The sequence below is a fragment of the Marmota monax genome, unplaced genomic scaffold (genome assembly GCF_021218885.2).
Source record: "Marmota monax isolate L192 unplaced genomic scaffold, Marmota_monax_Labrador192_F-V1.1 WCK01_AAM20220418_F8-fsc00066, whole genome shotgun sequence".
NCBI lineage: Eukaryota > Metazoa > Chordata > Mammalia > Rodentia > Sciuridae > Marmota > Marmota monax.
Window position 1 is genome coordinate 3,169,658 of NW_026692805.1, and position 26,240 is coordinate 3,195,897.

At 40.0% G+C, this 26,240-nt stretch overlaps 1 protein-coding gene across 2 annotated transcripts; it reads right to left on the reverse strand.

The window, feature by feature from the left end:
* Positions 1-514: 514 nt before the first annotated feature.
* On the reverse strand, positions 515-22,230 carry Map3k8 (mitogen-activated protein kinase kinase kinase 8). Of its 2 annotated transcripts, none has more exons than XM_046448371.2 (8): positions 21,895-22,230; positions 17,668-18,026; positions 11,886-12,053; positions 10,125-10,386; positions 8,959-9,065; positions 3,578-3,730; positions 2,655-2,901; positions 515-1,637 (listed from the first exon to the last, which is right to left on the reverse strand). In XM_046448371.2, the coding sequence occupies exons 2-8, from the start codon at positions 18,001-18,003 to the stop codon at positions 1,507-1,509; spliced, it is 1,404 nt and encodes a 467-aa protein (XP_046304327.1). In that variant the 5' UTR covers positions 18,004-18,026; positions 21,895-22,230; the 3' UTR covers positions 515-1,506. The 2 variants fall into 2 exon arrangements, with proteins under 2 accessions (XP_046304327.1, XP_046304325.1); XM_046448369.2 differs by lacking the exon at positions 21,895-22,230 and adding an exon at positions 21,509-21,846.
* Positions 22,231-26,240: the final 4,010 nt, after the last annotated feature.

Consider the following 26,240-nt stretch of genomic DNA (forward strand, 5'->3'; position numbering starts at 1 on the left):
AAAAGGTGATTATCTCAGGTATTTTGTCACAGTGACAGAAAACTGATTAATGCATAAGGGATGGCATTTTTTTTACTTAATACATGAAAGAGTCTTGAATTCTATTCACTCAGTGAATGAAAGATAGTATTCCCATTCAACAATTTTCATTAGATTTGGTGTGTCTTAAATTTGCCTTACACAAAGACAAGTCAGTTATTAATTTGAAAATATTAATAAGTAAAGAACATGAAAGCCTCCATTCATGGGAAATATAAAAGTATAAAAACAAAATACAAAACAGGACCCCACTTACCATAACCAGTGGTTTATGATTTTTTTTTTTGTACTTCAACATATCAGAGGATAAAACACATGTCAGTTGACAACAATGGTTTTAGAGAGCATCAATGGGAAAAGAGTATACAATTTGCAAAACTACTAGGTATTTTTTTGCCTTCTTAATTCTCCTTCAACATATATCCCAAACTTATGACCCATCCCGTCCCAGTCAAGAAGCACACTTTTATAATAATTAAGACAAAATATTAAATTTATTCAGTTGATTTGATCAGTCACATTGGACAAAAATGTTGGGTTTCCTTTGCATAATGTAAAAACATATTTTAAGTAGGAATACTTACATACTTTACAATGCTACAAATATGTACATATATGAAAAATTCATGAAGGCATTTGATATAAAACATACACAGTATGCTATTTTCATATACAAATGCTTTAAAGAAAATACTCAGAAGAATTACAAAAGTAGTAGTATCACCAAGAATTTACAAATGTTTCCATTTTCTTAAAGGTCACATTTCTCATCCTTTGGGATGTACAGAGATTATGTGGTTTACACAGTTTTATCCACATTCAAAACATCATGTTTCAAATGCTTTAAGCATAGCATGTACAGTACAAAGTGTTTCCATAGGAACATAAAAGAGACTCACTAGTGGCCTGCTGTCTGATGGCTCCTAAGTAAACAGCCATTTTTAAGGCACTAGTTAAGCTTATTGCTACAATAGTCAAGTTATTCTATTCACCCAAAATATAATGTATTCAATTGATACTTGAATCTACCAACAAAGAATTATCCTACTATATACACCAATATATACAACACAACTATTCTGAGTTAAATGAAGATCCCACATTTAAATAAGAACCAAGAATAGTAATTTTAGGCTAGTCTCCTCATGATTGGTATTTTTAAAATTTCAAGCAAAATGCACATTGAATGAAACCAGTCACCAGAAATGATCCTTCTATCAATTCTTCCCTTTCTTCCTTTAATTCCCGCCACATGAATAATGAGAACCTTGAGACCTGGCATATACCAGAGTAGCTTCACAAATCAAATCCACAGGGGGCCACTTGGAGTCCCATTCATATGTATGTCACTGGAATCCCCACTGCTTGCTTTTAATAAAGGGAATCCAGAGCCACTCTGTAGAGTCTGCAGAACCAAAGTCCAGGAGATAAAGGCCATCTTTAGTTGAGGGCAAATAGTGCCATCCATCAGCCATATTCCAGTGTTGGTGGGCCCCGAACAAGATTGAAGTAGCCAGCCAGGGCACCAAGGTCTATGTAGAGAGAACGCTGTCTCTTGAGCATCTCAGATTCCTCAGTGCTTCCTGTGCATGAAGAATCTGAAAAGGGAAACATTGCAAAAACACAATAAAATACAAGGGGCCATGTGAAATAACAATGTATATTCCTTCTGCAAAGAAATGATCCTTTGGAGCCTACTCAAACAGGGTCCAAGCTCTGGTTTTGTTACAGATAGCCCTCTAAATACACCATGGGCTAATTAATGGATCATGACAGAGACCAAAGAGTTCAAACAGGAGTTAATGATGACAAGAAATTTGTTAGAAATCCTGGCACATTTTACAACAACCCAGATGATTTTCTTTAAATACAGAAAAAAATCAGACAAAAAGCAGAGAAATGGAAACAAGCATTCCAGACTTGACATCTGGGTTTGGGCCTCAATGGACTATGAATGCCACAGATTAATAAAAATGAAAGTCCCTCTCTGTGCATATCCAGTCTCCTGGAATGCATAATGACTTTCCTAGATGGAAACAATTCAGAGCTGACAAAGAGAGTTTAAGCACAGAAAGACAAAAATGCAAGTTGACTTCAAACTCAGTATTTTATCTGTTCAGAGCAAAGCAGTGCCAGGAGGCTTCTAACCCAGGATGGGATGGACTTACCCTAATTAAGTTAAACATAACCTGCACTCACAGCAAAGCTGTCGTGCTCTATTTGTTTTTAACACCAAATAATAGTCTCTGTTGCAAAACAGCAAGTCAGAGGCAATTTTTAATGATTATGTTAGGTAACATTCACTTACACTGAAAAACTGCTATAATTTGATGGTAAATTAGCCAATTTTTTAAAAAATTGCTTTTGTTAATGTTTTTCTTGAATTTCTCAAACAACACATGGTATTCAAGAACAGTGCCAGCCCAGTTGAATTCTTGGGCTCAAGGGATCCTCCTGCCTCAGTCTCTTGAGCAGCTGGGACTACATCTAGGCATGTGTCATTGCACCCTGTCATTCCTCTTTTTTTGGAATACATTCCTGAACTACATCAGAGATCTGACATGAACAGAGAAAGAATGGAGGCCAGAGGCACTGCATGCCACAGGGTGTCCTACCAGCAATATTCTCAGGAAGCTCCAGCTCCTTCCTGCTCAACAGTCTCTTTCGTTCAAAGAGAGCAGAGTCCAGGCTCTGACAGCGTGGCTGATCCTCTCTGGGGGGATTCAGGGCTTCATGTTTTAGCAGGTCTGCTGCTCTTGGACGGTGATTGGGGTTCCTCTCCAGGGCGGCTTCTATCAGCTCTCTCATGCCTGGACTGCAGTCATCAGCTATATCTTCCAAAGGAGGTGCTTGCTTGTGGATCTACCAACAAACCAGTTCTTAGTATCAACAGCAGGGAAACAGACCCTCAACAGGAAATGTGCTCCAGACCCAGAAATTAATCTGCTCCCCACCATACGATTTACGACAAATATGGTTCATACTCTTAAAAGAAGATTCCCTTTAATTTTCTAGGGCACTAAATTAAACCCATCTTTTGGTTTAATGCTGCAAAAGGTACATGCTAGGTTTGAATAAGCAATGACCACTTCCCATGGATGGCCCAAAGGTCACCATGCAATAATAGGGAAACATTTACTCTCAATAGCAAAATGGGAGTTGCACGTTCCACTATAAGCCAGGCTGGAGCAAAGACCAATAATCTACCTTTTCTTTAAAAGTAAGAGCATATAAAATTTCCCTGGTTGACAGATTTGTAGTATTTTGACACTATTATGTGGTATTTTATTATTACATATACAGTGCAATAGAATAGCATATAACTTATGCCCAATGGACATTTTGGTATGTTCCCATTAGAAGAGCCATGCTTTCTTTGCAAAATGGAGCTTACTTCCACAGAGGAGGAACCCACAGCTACCTTTCATAAACACTATTTCACCATCACCTCATTCAGGAGTGGGTATTATGGGAGGTAGAACAGTCCCTCCCCATCAGCAGGTGAAACTACCCCCATCCCTGATTGACCCTCACTTACTATATACAGGTAAGAGGGATAGGCTGAGCGGGGGTAGCGCTTCACCCAGGGCGGGGTGCCCGTCTGCATGTGGATAAGCGTGGCTCCCAGACTATAGATGTCTGCCTTCGTGGAATGGCCTCTGCATAGGATCACCTCTGGACTCATGTAAATCTGGAAAAGATGTGGGAAACGTCAGCCTGATTCCTCTCAGTTGTCTGGGTTTCCATTTCTCCAATCCAGTTCTGAAAATTGGCTCATTCACTTTTATCATATTTTTTGCATGTTTTGTCCTTTCAGAAGACAATGTGATGTCATTGCTGTGTTCCCTTAAGCTAAGGAGTATGTAGCAGACATTCTCTTGGAACTAGGCAGATTTGGATGGATGCATCCCTGCAGTCTGACAAAGAATACCTCCTTCCACAGACAAAACACATGCTTCATCAGACAACAAACGGCCTAGAATAAAAAAGCCACCTGGGACTCCCACCAATCAGAGTTCTGCAAACACTGATTGGGTATAGTTAATTTTTCTATTAAAACACCAATTCCTTTCATATATATATATTTTTAAACTTTTGGTAGCAGGTATTGAACCCAGGTATTGAACCACCGAGCCACATCCTCAGCCCTTTTTATATCTTATTTAGAGACAAGGTCTTGCTAAGTTACTTAAGGCCTTGTTAAGTTGCTAAGGCTGGCTTTGAACTTGCGATCCTTCTTCCTCAGCCTCTCGAGTTGCTGGGATTACAGGCATGTGACACAGCGCCCAGCCTCCTTTCATATTTAAGTGATACTACAAATATACTTCCTCATCTGTTATTTAGTTGCCAAACCTCTAATTATCAGTAGTGTTAAAAGGTGGCAGAAACTTATAGAATATTAACACCAATTGCTTGGAGGGGAAGAACTTTAAAAAATAAAGTGTAATGCTGCAAAAGGGGTCCTAATGAGTCATTTCTTTTTTTTTCCTTGTGGTGCTTGGAATTGAACCAAGGGCCTTGTGCATGCAAGGTAAGCACTCTACCAACTGAGCTGTATCCCCAGCCCACAGTGAGTCATTTCCATGGACCACCTTTTACTTCCACCTACCATGTAAGCCCAGTGACTGAAAATGAAATGCCTGTCACATTAATGGTGTCTAAATTCTATTTAGTGTAACAGGTAGATACTAAATAAGTAGGGCTAGTTTTATAAATAATTCTCTAAGAAGTGCTTATTTCTAAACTTTTAAGAGATAAAAACAGAAAACATTAGTAGCCAATAATCCATGTTTATGGCTAGGTACAGACATAGTAGGTAATATCCTAGGTTTTGATTTAGGTTGAACATCCCTAATCTGAAATCCAAAATTTTAAAGGTTCCAAAATCTGAAGCTTTCTGAGTCCCGAGAAGATGCCACAAGTAGAAAATAATACCCTTGACCTCATATAACTGGTCATGTAACACAAATGCACAAGGCATGGTGGCACATGCCTGTAGTTCTAGCTTCTTAGAAAACACGGGCAGGAGGACCAATTAAGCTCACAGATTACAGAACAAGCCAGGACAACATAGTGAGGCCCAACTCAAAACAAAAACAAAAATAACTCCAAACTACAAAAACATAGGCATACTAAAATTATTGTAAAAATTGTCTTCAGCCTCTGTGTATAAGTTGGGCATGAAACATAAGTGAATTTCATATTTTGGTTTAGGTCCCATCCCAAAAGATATCTCATCATGTATATGCAAATGTTGCAAAATTTAAAAAAAAAGCCAGGAATCTTAAACATTTGTGGGATTAAGTATTTTGAATGAGGAATAATAAAGCTATTATTTAGATTTAAAAAGTTTGATGCTGTCTGTCATGTGAATATGGAGAAAAGGGTAATGTTCCCAGAATACATCTCTGAATAAGTAAGTAGAGAACAAGCTTACAAAAACTGGGGAAACTGCCCAGTTTCCCCTTCCCAGCCTCAACTTCGTCCTAAAACACACTTCCAGGCTGACTTCCTTTCACTCTCAGCAAACATGCTAAACTGAGTTCTCTGTTCACAAACTTTCTCTGCAACAAAGACAGAGTATTTAGATACTGAATGGAGTGGGCGTTCATATCAATAGAGGAGATCCATCTCCTTCAGACCCCTCAAGGTAAAGTAAGGATTAAGCCAATTGTATATTTGGTATAACCAACTGTGGCCATGCACAAGTGGCTTTGCAGACTCTATGTGACTGCACACCGAGGGTGCATCTGGCAATGGCAGCATAGGGTACAGCCTGGTGACCTGGATGCTGGCCCTCAGATAGATACCTAGAACTTCATGGCTCAGATGAAGTTTATATCATATAAAGTGAAACTAAAAAAAAATACATGCAGATGGACCCTTTATATGTTTTATATGGTTATAATACAATGCTCTGAATATGAATGCTGAGAGCGAGAGACAGACAGAAAGACAGAAATCCAACACAGATGACTGATACTTGTAAGCTATTATGGTTAGGGATCAGAAGTCATCTGGCTGTGCAATAGCCATGTAACTAAGTTCTAAAGGAAAGCAAATCCATTATATGCGTACAGTTGACTTTGACTAAATATATCTCATTTGTTATGAGGAATAAAAGCAAGTTTATTGAAAGGATTCATTGATGACTTTACGAAATTTATCACACTCCCTATTAGCAAATTTTAGTCTGTGAACACTGCACAGATAGTAAATGCAGGTTGATTAAAAGAGAGTTTATAAACACCAAAGCCGGTTTTGCACTTCACATAAAGTAGTTTGCATTAGCTAAAAATACTTGTCTAAACACTATTCAGTGGTGAAGTCTGCTATTATGTCATATCCAAGTATCCTTCGAGAATCCCAGAGAAGACACATCTTTCTCTAGCATTGCAAAATGTTCAATTTGACTGCATTGCCAGGAAGCAAAAGGTATTTTCCATCTCTAATACCATAAATAGTTTCTCATACTAGCTCCAGGAAAAAGGGTGGAATGTCACATATCTGAACTCCTAAGTAATGCCAAAATATGCTGAAACATTTTCCAAAGAAAACATGTCATAAGCATCAAGTCATATTAGATTTTGTTCTGGCAAAGTACTCTTAAGAACTGAGTACTAAACATAGTTGTTGTTGTTTTTTAACACTCTACAGTTTCTCTTCTGAATATTATTCTGCTCAAAGATGATGATCAAGAAATTTCTCTCATGTCATGCAAAACAAGGCATGTTAGCAAAACAAGGGTATCTTCACTGCACAGGGAGTCTTTGCTTTGGGAGAGTTAAGAAGAGCATAACAGAATCTCAGTTTGGAAGCAAGATTTTTTTTTTTTTTCCTCATTGCAATTCAGTAGCTACACTATGGGCTGTCATCTGGTTCAATAGTAAGACTGACATGGTAAACTTGAAGCAAACATGTAGCCAAGGACTCTCTCCACTTCCAGTGGCCACTATGGGTGTGGGAAGTTCATGGCAGCAGGAGTAGCCAAGAGGCAGCTTTACCTCTCCCAGGTGCATGGCTCTGTTCCCATCACATCCTATTGTTAACTCAGCTGCTGATCTCTTAATAATTCATGTGAATCTCAAAGAGATCCTTCTGGAGGAGGGAGGGATGGGGAAAGGTTGATCACTGAGAGCTCAGTTGTTATTAGATATGAGCAAAAAGTTCTGGTGTGCTATTTGTGACTATAGGTAGTGATTGTGTATTGTCTCTCTTGAAATGCAAGAAGAAGGATTTTGAATGTTTTCACCATAAAGAAGCAATATAAGTTTGAGGAGAGAGATGTTTAAACTGATATATATGTGTATTGAAACATCACAGGGTAACTCATCAATAGGTACAATTTATGTCTTTATGTATGCAGTTAAAAAATAAATGTAATTAGGCACCACATGATATGGTACGTGCCTGTAGTTTCAGCTACTCAGGAGGTTGAGGCAGAAGGATTCCCAAGTCTGAGGCTAGCCTGGGAAATTTAGTAAGACCTTGTCTTAAAAAATTAAACTAGAAAAAGGGCTGGAAATATAGCCCAGTGGTAGAGCACCCCTGGGTTCAATCCCCAGTACTGCAAAAATAAATAAATAAATTTAGTTAGACAATAAAATAATATGTTAGAATAACTTTCTAAAAAGTAAATCAATTAATCTAATTAACTATACAGTGGGGACCAAGAAGTATCACCAAGGGCACATGCTTGCTGGTGTCCGTAACAGTCTGTCACATGCCAGACCCTCAGTAGACACTGGCTATAGTCAACCACTCAGCCTAATGATGGGAATGTAAAATATATTATTTGAAAGCCCATAAATGTTTGCCCCAGAAACTCATTTAGATTCACAGATGAGTTAAATACTATAACTATTTTATATCTTCAAATGAGATGTGTTTGTGCTAATGACTTCAGATTTATTATAAGACACCTAGAATGAGAAATAGGGCTTTGTAGGAAGTTCTCAATAAATAGTAATGATCATGGTAATTAAGACCATAATTGAAACAAAACATAATGGTATTAGTTATATTAGTAGTACATTTTAGCAATATATTTATTATATTAAATGGGCTATATGTGTTATTCAGTGGTAGAGTGCTTGCCTAGTTTGTTTGAGGCCCAAGGTTCATTACCTAATACTGAAAAAAAAAATTACACAGTAGGTAGACTTTTGGCTTAAAGAAAGAACAGAATTCAAGTCTGAGATCTGTTAGTAGCTAAACAACTTCAGGTATTTTATTTTAATCTCTTCAAGTTTATTTCCTTATAGTATAATAATAGTATTAGCTATGATAACACTATTACCAATAATAGAGTTGTCAGAATTAAATAACATAATTCATTTACAGTGTTAAACCTATTTTTACAAAGTTAACTATAATTCCATAATTGCTTTTAAAGCTGAATTGTGGACGTGCAAGTTGACTTTCTCTTATCTGAAATACTTAGGACTAGAAGCATTTCAGATTTGGGAGTTTTTTGGATTTGGGAGTAGTTGTATAAACTTTACCAGTTGAACATCCCTAATCTCTGGATTTTTCAGGTTAGGATGAGGATTGCTCAACTGGTAATCTATTTTGGCATTAGATAATTTCTAAGTGTTTTATATATATATATATATATATATATATATATATATATATATATATATATACACACACACACACACACACACAAATATATAGGTGTACATGCATAATATTATATGATAAATATTATAATGTATTATAAATAGTAGAGAATAAAGAATTAAATTTAAAGTGTCAAATTTAAAACTTGGTACAAAACAAGTGACCATTAAATTTGTTCCGATGACAATGACTTTCATGTAATGCTTTTCATCTCCTTCTTTGTCCTTTCTCACAGTAATTCTAGAATACATTTTTTTCTCAAGATACTAAATATTTTCATATGAATATAATTACCTCTGTTCCTCGAAGATCCTTAGGGAAATAGATATCTTCAGTCATCTGAACGCTTAGGCCAAAATCCACCAACACAGCTTTTGTGGACATGAAAACAATGTTGCTAGCTATAATGAGAAGAAAAAACTTTAGCACAAAATTGTTTATATATCCTATGTATATAAAATGAAACCATTATCTAAAATAAAAATGAGTCTCAAATCAGAGCAGACTGAAACGTTTTCTCTAATGAGAGGGCATATTATGTTTAAAAGAGGAAGATGAACCTTGATAAGAGTTTAGGTGAAAATCACTTCAAATCTGTCAAGAATTAAGCCAATGCTGGCATAGATGATTATAGCCATGAATAATGCTCAAGAGCTTGAGTTTCAAATTTTAAGATATCAGCATACTATTATCAAGTCACTTTTTTAAAACTGGAAGTACAATATCCTTCTTTTTTTTTTTTCAGTAAAAAACTGTGCTAGTCCAACTTAGCATTAGCTATTTTTTTAAATATTTTTTAAAATTTGTAGATGGACATAATACCTTTATTTTATTTATTTATTTTTATGTGGTGCTGAGGATCAAACCCAGTGCCTCACACATGCTAGGCAAGTGCTCTACAACTGAGCTTCAACCCCAGCCCAACATTAGGTATTAAAGGTTTATAATGGGTTTCTTCTTTATTTCCTCACCATATCTTAATTCTAGAAAAGGGTCAGTAAAGCCTGGCTGATTGAATTATTAAATAGTTGGTGCTCAAAATTAAAATTAAAAAGTTACTTTGTTCCTAAAATCTCTTGGTTTATGTGTTTAAAGAAGTAACTTTTTTTTTTTTAATTCTTTCAGTTTTGGGGATCCAGTCCAGTGTCTCAAGCACATTAAGCATGCTCTCTACTACTGAACTCCACCTCCAGCCTTGTTAACAATGGCCAAGGCAGAATATCTAACAGATGTGTGGCTATAATCTTTGAACTGACTGTTGGGTTATCATCCTTTCATCTGACTTTTAAAGTGCTATCAACCCAGCCCAGTTCTAAGACCTACCTCAGGTGCAAAGAGAAAGAAGGTGAACTGTGCTGTCTTCCCTGTCACTGAGGCTTCAGGTTAAAGAAAAAAGGCCATTTGCCTCCCACCCCAAGAGTCTGCTTAAGCTAAAATGGTACACAACCCAAGCTACTCACGTTTAATATCATGGTGAATCACTTTCTTCGAGTGTAGAAAATCAAGTCCCTTGAGAACATGCTTTGTCACCCAAATAATTTCAAATTCTCTCATGGGTCCACAGCTCTCCAATTTTTCCAGAACAGACCCACCCTCGCCTGCTTCCATAAAGAGATGGACAGTTTCGCCCCAAAGGATAGCACCATATAATTCAGCGATGTTCTCATGCCGGAAGCAGGCCTGGATTTCCACATCAGATGGTTTAAATTGATCTACGGGGATCTAGAACACAAAAATAGGAACAAGAGTCTACACAACCTGAGAATAATTGAAAAGTATAGAATACTGGTCAACCAACAAACCAGAGGGCAATAAATAAACTCAAAGCTACTTTGAACTGTATGAAAAGGTATGTCCACCTTAAAGTAGTGTTTACCTCTGATCTGCCTCTACATTATATCAGCTCTCGGTATAAATTTCAAAGTACTCTAGTGAATCTTTAAGAAGGAACAAATGAGGATAACATATTGTTGGTCCTTTAACTATGATAAGAGATTGAAACATAATATTCAGCAATTCGTTTTTATTTTATTTTTTGATAAATCCATATTTTGAGTATTGGGTCTGGGGATCTAGCTCAGCAGTAGAGCACTTGCCTAGCATGCATGAGGCCCTGGGTCTGATTCCCAACACCACGGGAAAAAAAAATGAGTGTACTTTATTTGATCACACTTAAAAGTCCATTTAAAACAAACAAACCAGACATATATAACAGTGTAAAGATAGTGAAATGTCAAACTCAATGAACTATCAACTGAACACATAAATGAAATCCCCATCTAAATATAAACACAGAACTCTACCAGCAAACCAGAAATCCCCTCTTTGACTTTTCCAGTCACCATTCTACAAGGGTTCCCCACTATCCTGGTATCAAGCAGCATGGATTTGTTTTGCCTGTTTCTGTCCTTTATATTAAGAGAAATCTCATTTAATGGATCTTATTTTGTGTCTGTCTGCTTGGGCTCAATGTGATGTTTTTGAGAGGCATCCATCTTATTTTATTTCTAAATCATTTATTCTCTTTGTAGGACAGTATTCCAGAGTATAACTATTCTATCTGTCAACATTGGGAAAGTTTCCAGTTTGGGACTCTTACAAATAGTACTCATATGAACATGCTAGAACTTAGTTCTAGCTTTTTAATGACCACATGCACATGCTTCTGTTGGGTGTACCTACAGGAGTGGAATTATTGAGTCACATGATGTGTGAATGCTCAGCTCAGGTAGATTCTGCTAAACACTGTTCCCAGGTAGCAGCACCTTGGCAGTTATTACTAATAAGAAGAGATCGGGTCTTTTAAGTATGTGGTATACTTAAATTCAGCCCTTTAAATCTGAAGCCCTGAAAAGCCTTCTGCTTTCCTAGTCTGCTTCTCTGCCTAGCCCCCTTGTTGGTGGACAGGATCAAAGGAGCTACACACAGATTGCTCTTTCAGTGCAGGAGAGCTGGCCTTCACTTCCCTTTAAGGGAGGTGATGCTGTCCAAGCTGTTACTAAATATACCAACACATTCCTTTAATTTGATTAAAATCAACCAGGCACCTATGCAGACATTCAGGGGCTGAATGGTACCAGGTAGAAAGAAAATCCAGAAAAACAAATGCCTTGGGGTAAGATACACCTAGATAAATCCAGTGTAAGGGTAAGAAACTTGGATCGATACAATTTTTTTTTTTAAAACTCATAATGTCAAACACGCTATATGAATGTACATACCAGTTTACATGCCATTCTTTTCTTGGTCTTCATATCTTGTGCTAAGTACACTTTTCCAAAAGCCCCCCGAGGAATGAAATCGGAGCCTATGTTCCTATAAGTCAACTTCCAAGGGATGAGGAGAACATCAGAGTCTATTTGGTAGCGCCCATTCTGGGGAGTGATTACCTATAAGAAAATAAACATGCAGCAGGTTGAGAATCTCAGCAAGGTTGTCCACCCAATAAAAGCTGGTTATTTTAGAAGCATTCTTACACACTGCATTTAAAATTAATGGTGCCTTGTGTAACCCTAACATTGTACAGAGACTATATTTAGAACTTGAGCAAGACAGAGAAAGCATGTAAGAGAGACAGAGATCCCTGGTCGGACCTAGTCACATTTCCATCTATGCATGAGTGATTAATTGTCAAATAGAACTTCAAAATTATTTATCTAAGGAGGATGACCCAAAGGCGGAATATGAAGATCGCCACCGTGCCTGCACATTGACTTGTTTCTATTAAAATGTGCTAACCTGTTTGTCTGCATAGCTCTTACTCACACATGATGCATAGAGAGAGCGTGGAAATTACCTGAGGATCATGGAGGATTTTGGAAAACAATATGTGATGCCAGAGCAATGACTTAACCATGCCACATAAATAAACTCAGGGAAGGGTCATTTCTCATCCACCTACTCATTTAATATCTATTGCATGCCTAATGTGTGCCCAGCACTGGAATTGGCGCTCAAGAGGCAACCATGAGTGAGAGATAGATGATGCCTGACCTCAGCGGGTTTGAGACCAAGCAAACACTTAGAACCGGTTTTCAAAACTAGTGGATGCAAAGAAAAACATAAACAAATAAAAACAAAATTAGTCAACTCAAAAATTAAGAGCTAATAGCAATGAGGCTGACGAGGCTGTGGGCATTTGTAAAAAAAAGCTCAACAAACTGGACATTTAAGCTCTGTGGGTTTTACAGGGTAGAAAGTATATCTCACCTTTTAAAGAGAAAAAAAATGAAAAGATAACAATTAAAATGAACACAATTAACATGGTAATCCATGGGAAACATGACCAGGAAGACATATCAAGAATGTCTACAGTGTTCTTTCAAGGGATAGGTAGGTAGTCTCAAAAAATTAGTTTTTCCTAAATACAACAAGCAATATTATGGCTTCAGATTATGAATTCAGGAATTTCTGAAACTATCTAAGACATTATACTGTATCAAGTACAGAAGCACCTGAAGGCGGACATAAAAACCTGCCATATCTACTCTACAGGGCAGGAATGAGCACCTGACCCAGCTGCAGATGGCTGGGATTCCTCACTCATCACTGTTTCAGGCACAGTTCTAGAAACCAGAAGGGTTGTTCCCTCAGCCTCCATGATAGCTCATTTTAGCTATATCAAGGAATGAAGCAGAGAATAACCCTGAGAAATGCAAAATCACTAAACCTAAAAATCAGACATTTACTGAGTGCTTCTGCTTGTATGGGACCCTGTGCAGGGCCCTGGAGGAAATATGACTAGGTACAGACCACAGTCTTGCCTTGTTTGAAACATGACCTCTTTTCTTCAAGTGTCGCCTGTAGTTGCTAGAGGCCTCTTTGCAGCATGCTGAGGATATGGTGCACATGTAGACAGAATTATACTCAGTACTCAACTGAACTTCATTTGTGGCCCTTTCTTGATGGCAAATATTAATAGACCCAATTTCACTGCACCCTCCAGAATTTCAGGGCTTAACTAACCTTCATGAAAGTTTTACTTTTGTCCCAAATAATTTTGCTATGACCCGGTTTCACCCTCTTATTCTGTTCAAGAGGATGAAGGACATTAATGGCATTGGATTATTGAGTGCTAATTATGGACCAGGCAGTATACTCAGTACTTTAATACATCATCTCATCAAAGTCTACAATGGCCCTCTGAGGCAAGTACTATTTTTATCTCCATTTCATAGATGAGGAAACTGACTTCAAGAGGTTAAATTAATCTACCAGTCAGTTCCAGAGACAGGATTCAAACTCACCTCTGTCTTAACCCCAAAGCCATAGCTCCCATTGTCCGCCTAGGAGCCTTTTGTGTTCTAGAAGGCTTCCATTAAAGCTGAGCTATGATGCAAACCCAGTTATTAAAAGCCTACCTTTACTTGTCACTGAGCACATTTTAGTCTTCTCCTCTGCAAGTCTCTTCAACCCTAGTTTACCCACTTTTGTGTCTTAAGGGCCCTGCTCTGAATGTCCTAAGTTCCCCATGGTTACTTTGATGACAGGCTCTGAACTTGTGATGTACAAATGCTGACCAATGGACAGTTCTGCAAAGTTCCTGGTTCTTTCCCTATTGGGATTTGAGATTTTCTTTTATTTATTTATTTATTTATTTTCCTTCTTTCTAGAGGTCCCACCAAAGAATCTTATGGAACTCCATGCTGTTTATCTCTGCCAATTCTTCAACTTGCCAAGTGCAAACATTACATCTTCAAATGTAAACACTATGATCCTGCTTTCTATTTCCTCATCTAGATAATAATCTATCCTAAACAATATTGGGTCCAGGAAGAGCACTTGAAAAAATTTCTTAAGTATTTTAGTAAGAAAAAATTCTGTAAATGACTATATGATGTAAACTTGGGTTACAGTCACAGAAACAGATTATCTAGAACAAAGGCAAAGCTAGCTGTGTCCTACTCTGCTGGTCACAAAACACATGGAGCCTTCACACTCAAGTTCTGGGCTGTAAGACAGGTGCAGGGGTGTGAGTTCAGAGGCCACTACAGATGCTGAGGCAAGTTAACACTATAACACATGAGGAGGATTTCTGAACCCAGAGAAACTCCGACTCCATGACTAACCCCCAGGGAACATCACCTTTGAATTCTTTGGAGCCCTTCAGCTCCACACATAACCACGAGGAAAGAGTTGAGTGTTTGAAACCCATTTTGGGTTATCTATCCCTGGATCAAGTCATAAGACAGCCTAGGTTATTAAAAAACAAAAGAAAACTTGTAGCGTTCTAACACAAAACAATTGCTAGTTTAGTCTCCTAAAGTTCCTTTCCTACATCTCACTGGATGTCAGTGGAACCTTTAACAAATATTATTTTTAGGAAAATAGCACACATACATGCACACACACACAGAGTACCATTCAACATGCCTATGCTTCAGGTTATTTTTATAACTCTTGGTACTCCACCCTGCCTAATTAACTCTGCAGCGTTGTGGTTGTTGGCTGCCTGAACACACCTGGTCTCTGTGCCTCCAGGCCTTTGCACATGCTGTGCCCTTCTTCATCCACAACACTCCCCACCTCATCTGGCTGACCCCATGCTTCAGACCTTGGCTTAGGTACCAATTCTTCTTGGAAGCCTGTGCTGTCATTCTCTCTTCCCCTTCCCATACTTGTGTCTCTGTGTGGTGTTCTGCTGAAGCATTCCCAGAACAACAGGGGCGTAGTTGTATTGGGAAGTGGCACACTGTTTTAAAATTACCTACTCACTTGTTTCCTGCATGCACCAGGCAGTAAACTTCCAGTCTACTCAAAGTTCTGTATGTAGCTTCTGGAAAAGAACCTGATATACTATGGATGTCCCAACTATAGCTAGCAAATCAACCGGTGAATATTGCAATCAAAGTTGTCCACCCCTATAATACAAAGGGATGGACATACAGGTACAATTTATAGATAGATTTTACCTTGGAACCAATCTAGATGGTAGATAATTTCCTACCCTGTTCCATCCCCACCCCCCAAAAAGACATTCTTAATTTGTAGAACCACTACTAAATTATGGTTGACTCTTTAAATGGAAAACAGCAAATAAAGCCCACAAGTGTAAAGTTTTGATAGAGTAGTGGATGGAGATTGATGAGAAGAAAAAGATCTGGTATATCAGCTGGGTCCACAGGAAGCGCAAGGCTAGAAGGAAAGGAAGTTAAAAGCAACCCTCTGTCTCACAGTGGCTGAGATCAGAGGTGACAAGTCCCAATGCCTAGGCCATTACTCATGAAGTAGGTTACCACCAGTCACAGAGGTGGAGACAATCTTTATGTCAGTGACAGCAAAGTCAGTTGTAGCCCCCCAGACCCACTGACCACTGGCCTGGTGAGACTTGATCCACATTCCTGTGCATTTTGAGGTCCTTCTCTTATTCCATTCTGTTTTTCAGACTTCTTGTTTTTGCCCATTGTTGATCATTTTTGAAATAAAAATATTGTGAAAGCTTTCAAGATCCCTACCTTTATGGTAATGTCCTATTTTAAAATTTTTCTTTAGTATGCATTTGTTCCTTTATAGAGCATAGGCCCCTGGTCAGAGAATGACAACATTTTACTTTTACTCTTTGTTTATGAAATTTTCACTTCCTTTGAATGGCTTAGTTTGACACCTCTTCTGTCTTAGCTTTCCTGGCCTCACTCCTAGAAACTTTCAGGAGGCTATTTCTTTGTATTCCTTGTAACTTTCATGAATTCTTTTCTATACATGCCCCATCTCTCCAACAGCCTGATGGGCCAGGGGAATGGCTGATCATACCTAATTCTTTATATGTTTACTAGCAAGGGCAATTTGCTTATTCTGAAGGTTTTCATTTAACAAATAGGTAAAAAAAAAATCAAACATAAAAAGTCTGTTCATCATTATACACATTTATATTATTAAAATCAGTCATTGCTCCCAGTTCAAATTATTACTTCCTATTTATAAAAGCAAGTAATACTCTGAAAGCAAAGGAATTAGTGAACTATAAAATGCATTTTATATCCAGTATATCCAGACCAAAGGAAGCCACACAATAATGCAAAATATAATCTTGCTCCACATTCACCTGAACATAATTGGCTTCTAACAAAACAACACAACATAGTTGACCTAAATTACTGTGTTGTTTTTCATTAAATAGTAGCAGACTGTATGCTCATTTATTCCCTCAGCATTGGCCGTTCTGCCATTCAGATATACTAAAGGAAAGAGAGTCACTTTCATCAATAAACAGGTTTTGCAAGCTACCACCTACTGTTTTGCAAACTGTTCTTTTTTTAAAAAACTAGATCACCTTTAAACAGCACCCACGTTCACCTCTAACATACTAAAAGCCTGGCAGAAAGCCAGTTACACCTAAACATGTCACCTGATGGAACTATTGTGGCAACAAAGTGTTGTCACAATATTTTGGATTATTTGCATACTTGGGATGACTACACAAATACATCATCTGTCTTTCAGGCTGGCGATTGCAGAGTTGATCTGTGGGTAGCTATCTGCTACTTACAAACTAGGTTTCTGCAAGAACTGAATTTAGCCAATATTAGTGTATTATAACACTTCACAATGTGGTAAGAGAAGAATAACTAAATCAGCCTTTAAAAGTATTAAGACAAAGAGTTTATTCACCTCTCAACTGAAGGAGTCTCATTAAACCTCTCTTCTGGGTAAATGATGAATGAACTTTTTAATAATTTTTTTTTTAATAAATGCATTATTAAGGACTGGAGGAATAGTAAAATAGCACTTTCCTAGCATGTGGGAGGCCTTGTTCCATCCCCACTCCCCAAAAAAGACATTCTTAATTTTTAGAGCCGTTACTAAATTATGATTGACTCTTTAAGTGGAAATTTTCACGAAGACCTTTTTTTGCATTTTTAACATGGAGGTTATTCTTACCAGTAATTGCATTCAAAAACCACACCTGGCAGACAGTGTAAACCAAGTTCAAATGCCACTCTGCATTAAATGAAGCCACACTAGTAAAGCGGACACACAGCACTCAACTGATCAGAAAAAACATACCATATTTAATAAAATTCCAGATTCTTGTGGTCGGTGTCCATAAAAATGCTTTGAGGTATTTGATATATGGTTTGCAAAAGCAAGCAAATCCTCCACGGTTCCATATCTGACGGATGACAACAAAGGCACCTCTTGGCCACTAAGCAGCAGAGAGTCCGAACACTCCTCGTTTTGATTACTATCTTGACACATGGTCCTTAGACTGGGTTTGTAAACCGCTGGCTCTTCACTTGTATAAAGATTTTCCATGATGTCTATTACATCTGATACATTTAAGTGTTTAATTAGTAAATCAATTTCTTCTTTATTGTCACTTCCAGTGCTCATGTACTCCATTACTGTGGTGCCTTCTGGAGAGTCTACAAAAAAAAAACCACAAAACACTTAGTTTACTATTGATATTTGCATTCGAAACCAATGGGAATCTGAATTGAAAGTACCGTGACCAGGCTTCTCCCCACCTTTGTTCATAATGAGGGCTCTCTATCAACAGTGTGTGTGAATTCAAGTGGACAGGCAGTGTCAGTTGAAAGAGACCTTAGATAATCTTTCATGCAGCTAGCTTTGCAAAGGGAAACCTGAGATCCACAGATTCTGCTGGTTACTCACTGTGGCATCAGCTACTGAAAATGAACTTCACTAAACATAAATAGGAATTAAACAGCAGCTCAGAACTCTTTAGTCCTGAGGTTCCCTGCTCCTTACAGTTTCCAACTTCACACAGCCCAAGTGTACCCCAAAGTAGTATCTCCCTGCAAGAATCACTGTGTCTTTTATGCTTATAGTAACTTTAATGAAAAAAGAACTACTTGACAAAATTCAGGAACTAACTTACAAATAAAAGCCAAGTCGAAAACCAAAAAAAAGTAAAACAGATTTTAATCCAGGCAAATGTGATGTTGATAGGTCAAGTTTTCAGTAAAATTCTTACACAAACAAGTTTAAAAGCTCATTAGAAGGGAGATGGGACCTCAGATCCTAGTTCTGCCAGGGGTAAGTATGAGAAAGGAGACAATTTGTCTAATCTGTGATACAGCTCTCCCCTTCTGTAATAGTATAAAGCAAAATACTGCGAGTCCCAGAAGGTTAATCTAATATCTAAACCAATAACCTTCTAGAAGTTGTAGCAGCAGAAATAAGCCAAGAAAGCCCAATCTATCATAAGCAAACCACAGGTTAAGATCAACTGACTACCTCAGACAAAGCTGGATTTCAGTTCTTTTATGCAATCAGGTGCAACAACTTGGGAATGCGTAGATGAGAAAAAGAATGCAAAGCAAGGATAAAAGAGAAGCTGTTCCTGTGGATGTTAGAACAACTCAACCCCATTCTCAAAGTGAAAACAACAGGATCCAAAAGATCTAAGCAAACTTTGAAGCTGTCTGTCTGCTTAAACCACAGCATTCCTGAAAGTAGGGTCTCTCTCTCAGAGATGTTTCTGCCCTGGTATAGCTCAGTGGTAGAGTGCTTGCCTACCATTCAGGAGGTCCTAGATTCCATACCAAACACCAAAAAAGAAAAGGAAAAAAAAAAAAAGCACAAGAATACACACAGCACTACCAACGCTATGTATCTCGATCAACCTGGAGGTTCAGTTCAAAGCTTTAGGAAATGCTCTACCCGTGGCCACTGCATGCATGACCCAGCCATCCGCTTCTCTCTGAGTGCATTTCATTTTTCAAACAAACCCCACATAATTTAGTATCATCAGTTTCTTACCATCCTGCAGTCTAATATTCCTCTAGACTCAGGCAACTTGGAGTCAAACCTTAGCCTGCCTGATGTTAAACAAATACCTTAATCTCTCGGTATCTCATTTTCCCCCATCTTAAAATGGAAAGAATACCAGCATCTACTTCCTGAGAATGCTGAGAGCATTAAATCAATTTGTGTGCACATGTCTGGTGCACAGTAAATAAACGGTCATGGGTAGCTGCTTTATGTGTATGAAGAGAGAAGTACCGAGTCATAGATCTGGCTTTGCAGATATCGCATTAGCCACCTTTCTTATCAGCAAATGGGATGTGGCTACCTGTTCCGCAGCCTCCTTCGCAGTAAACTTTTGAAGATTACCTAAATTAAGAGTCAAAGAAAAAAAGAAAAAGCAGAAATCTATGAAATGCTTTGATGGTTGCTACCTCCACCCTTAAATCTAGAGAACGAGATTGCTCCCTCTCAGAGATGTTGCATGTCTTCCCCCCCCCCCCCAAGAGCTCAGTAGTTTATAAAGACAGATCCAACAGCAAGATCTTGTACATTTTTGAGGGGAGACTGAGATTCAAGTTCTTGGCATCTGTAACGTTATGAAGGGAACTTCTCAGGATAATGGAAGAACATTTGACTTCGGTTTCACTGAGCCATTTAGTTGCAGTTTCTCCTCATAGAATTTACTAGAAAAACAGAAGTAACAACAACAATGGCAACAAACCAGTCTAATTTATGGCCCAACTAGCTGCAAGGATCCAAGCCCCCTGGACTGACTTAAATGGATCACTTGAAAGAAAATAAAGTTCCCAATGCTAAGATGACTTAAGAGAAGAAAAGTCTATATAATTTACTCAGTTGATCTAGAGAGGAAAGACAGCTTTTGGTTTTTAAATCCTGCAGAAAGTCTCAAGCATTTATATGTAAACCAAAGAGGTTACACACACACACACACACACACACAAACACACACACACAAGCACACCCCTAAACTTTAAGGTGAGGAGAAGAGAGACCTGAAGGGGAGGACAGGAGAGGTGAAGGAGTGTTTGACACTGAGACTTTCCCCAGAGCTTGCTCCATTCCTTAGCAACTTAGGACTCTTGTCACACAAATCTGTGCTCCCTGGCAACTCTGATGACCAGTCATTCCTGCTATACACTCCAGCAAAGACACTGAGTATTTTCTCACCTTAATTAAGCAGACAGTAGGCTAACAGTTTAAGATATGCATGATCACTACACATCTAGACAAAGTACAGATGGTGAATACATTTTAGTTTAGCAATAAAGACTTTTAGCATAAGATGACTGACCTAGATACAGTTTATAATAAAAATCCTCATCAAATTTTGGCTTTCTAATAGAATAAAAATTATGCTAATTTTAGAAATGGAGAGATGGGCAAATACAGTCAAAAGTATGCACTTCAAATTATTTCAGAAATCAGCAATGAAATCAAGAGAAAATACTATTCGTAAACATTAATGTAATGCTCCTGGCTACTGCCACTGACATAAACAAAACTTGAGTGTTTCCTGGCAAGTGTGAATGAAAATGGCCAAGATTGTTAGGCATGAACTTCTGCCTAACAAAAGATGAATACATCTTGTGTTACTTCCCAATTAGAAGATATTTTTCCTGCCAAAATAGTTCTTTGCCCCGCAGGGCACATCTCTTAACTGTATTTTTGTTCTCAAAAAGTCCCAGAATGGTGCATTCCAGCCCTGTATAATCTAAGGCGCTCTTCTTCTAGATACCACAACTATCCTATTTCCCATAAAAGACAAAGCCTTAGGGCCATACGCCAGAGCAGACAGCACACAAACCTCAACCCATCAGAGGGATGAGGGCCTTGGCTGGAATTGGAATATACTCTACTTGACAAATGCGTTTCTCTCCCTGTTTTTATCAAGAGCAGCCTTTAATTCCGGTCCAAAATTGTCTTTCAACCTAACACCCCCCGCCCACACACACACACACACACACACACACAGCACCATCACCACCACCAAACACACACTCCTTTCTACCTGATCCTTAAAGCCAAGGAAGCGTCAAAGGGCTAATAACTTATAAAAGTGCCCATCATTTGAGCGAGTAGCAGAAGGCTCCTCCAGCCGCCAAGGTGCACTCACCGATTTCAGAAGGGAGAGTGCAGCCGCCCAGGCGGCGTCCCCCGAAGGCGGCGCAGTGACAGCGCGTCCCGGGTTCACAGCTCACTGCCCAGACCCGCACTGCCCAGTAGCCGGGGATCCGGGAAGTAGGAGGAAGGGGGAGGAGCCGCGAGTCCATACCTCGTGAGACCCTTGCGCAAGGTGCTTTCCAGCTGTGCCTGCCTGCAGCTGGCGACCAGCGCAAAGGGCCGAGGCGGAGCTGCACCGGCTCACCGCAACACTCCTAACTCACTTGGCCCCGGACTTCTCCCCTTTGCGGGCAGTACACTCTATTTCTGAGTGTGAACTCCCGGAGCACCCAGGGGAGGCTGCCAAATGGCACCTCGAGCTCCCAAACTCTGGGTTACCTGCGTTCTCCGCGCACTCCCACCCCAGCGCTCCAGCCGGGTTCCCCGGAAGGCTCGGTGCGCAGCTGGTGGCCGGCCTTCCGGAGCCAGGCACACCGGGGCACCGAGGTCCTGCGGCAGGATAGGGAGCCAGGGCGATCGGCCCCCGGAGCGTGGCGTGTCGTCCAGACTTGAGCCGGCGAGTGCGTTCCCGGCGGCCCGTGCTCTCAGGCCGTCCTCGTCGGCCCCTGACTCACGGCGTCTGAGCCAGCCCAGGGGCGGCGCAGCGGACGCCAGCCGCCGCCTCCCCGCCTTTTCCATTTCCCCTTTCTCTCCGTAAACAGAAAGAGACTGCCCGTTTGCCGTGGAAGCCCGAGCCCCCGCGCTGGGAAATTCCGTCCTCTCACCGCCCCCCGTTTGCCCTCGGGGCGCTGGGGCGGAGCCGAAGGCGGGACTAGGGAGGAGCGGAGCGGGGCGCTGGAGTCGTGTCACCTCCAGCAGGGGAGGTGTGTGTGTTGAGGGGAGGGGGGATCTGAGGACAGACTCCACTGGGACCCTGGATAGCAGCCGCAGCCCTAGTGGAACTTAGGCCACACCGATGAGCTTGCTCCCGGACCTGTGAGCAGAGGACGTACTCATGGCAGAGTCGGAAAGGGTGACCGTGTCCTTGCTCAGTCTGAAGGAAGATAGTGTATTCCAGTGTGCTCACGCGCTCTGGCCTGCTCCAGTGTCCCAGGCTGCGGCAGGGAGGATACGCTCTTGTGCGCTCCACGCCCGGAGCAGGGAGTCCAGGCACCTCTTCCTCTCCAGGCCGAACTGCGGGAGGCATGGAGAGCTTCTGGATTTCTCGGAACCAAGTCTATTGGAATACCCGCATTACGGACCGGCTCCGCCCAGATTTCGGCTCAGGACGGTGATAGTGGTCGCAAGTAGGGACTCTGCTGTAAAGATTTGGGAGAGGCTGTGGCACTGCGAGCCCAGAACCTGGGGTCGAGCACCCAGAAGGAGACCTGTGTACTTGGCCAGCAGAAACTGATTTTGTTATGTATAGTCACTATTAGTACTGGTGGTTCAGGGGTACCACCCCCACTATGAAATGTACCTGTTCTGATCTCCCCTTAACCTTTAGCACCAGCTGATAACCAGGGGTTTTCCTTCTTGAGAGGGAAAAGCATGAACTTCAGGTGAAGCCGGAAGAGAGTTCTATGGAAAAGCACCGCTCTCCACGAAATTCACTCTGCTGGGCATTCCCATCACCTAGGTACTTGAAGCACACGCCTCCCTCCCTCCCTCCCTCCCAATTTCCCAAGTATCAAGCACCTAGTAGAAGCCAGGCATTTTGCAACACAGGCCAGAGAATCAGAGGTAAGGAAAGGCAGACATCCTTTCGGTCCTACCGACGGATGAGAGCATTGGGCGTCCCAGGCACATTCTAGATGAAAACACCCTAAAACTTCTGTCTCTTTCCTACTCTGTGCGGTATCCATGGTCATTCTCCCTCCGCAATTTCAAAACTGCTTCTGACCCTTACTAGAGCTCGCCACAGGACTCTTTGAAAAGTGAAATATTCTTCTGAGTAAGTCCTGAGAGAATTGGTGACCGACATAGGCTAGCCAGAATAAGAAGCAAGGCCCTCATTATAAGACCTTAACTCGCATATGGGCAAGTCCAACTAGATAATACAATGACGGGAACAGATTATTTTAAATGCCATCGCTAGTGAGCGCTGTGACAGGAGTGACGCAAGACGTTTGCTATCCCCTCAATGGTCCAGGCGGTTGCATGCACCTTGAGGAGAACCCTTTCTGGGGGGCAGCGGGGGTTTCTAGTCTCGGAGGAAAGGAGTGGAATTTCCACCCACCCTGCAGCACTGGTTTGGCAGAAGCAGCTGAGCCCAGGTTGAGGTGGAGAAGCCCCGCTGGCCTAGACGCCTCTCAGTGAAATTTGGCACTGGTTCAGGAGCTGATTATCCCAGTCTCAGTTGAAATGGAAGTTATTTGTGTGTACCCTTTTAGCTTTTTCGCTGGAAACCAGGTTAGCACAGATTGTTAACCTCTAATTGAAACGTGAGAGAGGTCTCTCCCTCATCTGTTGTCTAAAGACAACAGAGAATGACCTTTATAAGCTTTTTAAAAATAGAACCTTCAAGCCACTCCCTTCTCCGCCCCTTCCCCCACCCCCCCTCGAATGAGCTCATTAAAACCACACCTAATCTTCTGGGAACTAAGTATTAGTTTTACTTCCTACATAGAGGTCTCCCAAAGATAGCTGCATTTAGGGAGCTGGTGCAATGGCTGCTTATGGCTGGCTACTCCTGACTTATGCAATAGGAGATTTCATATCTGTTGGGGTGAAATAGATGGTTTTACTTTAAAACACTTTTAAAGTCTAACAAAGATTGAGGCTGGCCACCTTGAACAGACTGAAGGGAGGAAACAAAAGAAAGAAAAGTTTGTCCACTTACTACATTTTTCTTAGGACTTTTTACAGGCTTATAAGAGCAATTCTGTACTTTTAGGAGCATGCTAGCATGAGTTTTAAATGTGCCAGTGAGAAACCACCTAAACCAGAGCGCGGGCCATCATAGGGGGGTTATGAGAGAAAACAATTTAAAGTACATTACAAAATGGCTCTCTTGAAGCTGCTGACAGCCAACAAAATGCACTTATAAATTGGGTTGTAACATATTGCAATTTATCTAAAAAGGCTATCTTCACTCAAGTTGAGATAATAATGGGTTTATGCTCTATTGTTTGGAAATCGGAATTCATTTGCTCATTTCTTCATGCAAGAAACAAAAATTAACTAATTATCTGGCTAGTCTATTAATCTATATAATCACAAATGTGGTTGTGTAGTAATAAATATAATACAGGGTACTATTTTCCAGTGTCTTCATAATCATAAAATTTGGAATTTTATGAATAAAATAAACTGGAATAAATTCAGTGGTACTTATATGTAGCTTAGTGAAAACTGTAGTTTTTCTCTTTAAAATTATACTCACAAAACACAAAGTGTTAAAGGAAGATAATTGCTGAATTTGAAGAAAGTTTAATGAAGGTATTTTTAAAGCTAAGAGGAATTTGAACCTGATTTCATGAGCATAACTTTTTTTCAATATGGCTTTATATTGAAACAGCTATATCTACATTTGCTAAGATGTTTGAATAATCTCTTCACACTTCTGATAACTTTCTAAGGAGAAATCCTTTAGACATATAGGTAATACATTTAAATCTATTATTATGTTAAAAATGTTTAAGCAGTTGAAACTGGATTTTAAAGATCTAGTAACTCTTCTTTTTCTTTTGTTGACATATATAAGTTTCTTTTGATAATGTGTATGGATTTCAAATGTAATGGGACTTTTTCACATTAAGTATTTGAAAATGACAAAGCTTTAGTGTGCACAACACACATGCTTCAATAGAACACTTGGCTTGGACACCACTAAAAGGGCACACAGCATCATGGATAATATATTCCAGGGAGGTGGAGAGTCAAGGCTCTATCCCTTTTGTGGACCGGGAATCTATCTCATGCTCCACTCCTGCTACTGACTGGGCTTCTTGGGCTTTGATCATGCTCCTCTGCTACCTGAAATACAGGCTTCTTCCTCTAACACCAACTGGGCCCCCTATCTCACTAGTAGCAGAGCCTTTTAGAATTGAGAGATGAAACTTCTCAGGGGAAATAGGACAGCCAGGCTAGATCTTGGTTTTAGGGAGTCAGGAACCATACCAGAAAATTGGGCATCAAAAATGAATCAGTCCTCAAGGCTCTGGTAATGAGATGACATGCCAGGAGATGAAAGACTGAGACGCCAGCTCAGCTTTTGAGATTATGTGGTTAGCAAATGCTAAGGAGCTGGGGTCAGAAAAAAAAAAAATCACTGAAAGTAGCCTACTAAGGAGGACAATAGTTTGTCCCATTCTGAAAAATATATCAGCGGCTTTTGTAGATGATAAAGGGCAACTCCAGATGGTGAGGGGCAAACACACACAGAGAAGAGTCACTAAAGTAACTACAGTTACCTTTACCTTATTAGCATAATAAACACACACTGCAAGTACAGTCTTAAGATGGTATGAGACATGCCACACGTGAAGAAAAATGTAGATGTGGCTATTCCATACATGATGACACAAAGAGACTGAGTTCCTGCTGGCCCCATAGATGCTGTAAAAGCTGATCCCTTTGTCCTTTGCTTGAGCTGACCTGAAACTCTTGGTCAATGCTGTCTTCCTTCTGACTTGAACAGAAGCCCCTAATAGTAAAACCTTGCCTATACTAAATCCTTTCTGTGTCCAGTTTTCATTTCTACCCACCCTGGACCCAACGACCTGAGTTAGGTAACAGTAGAA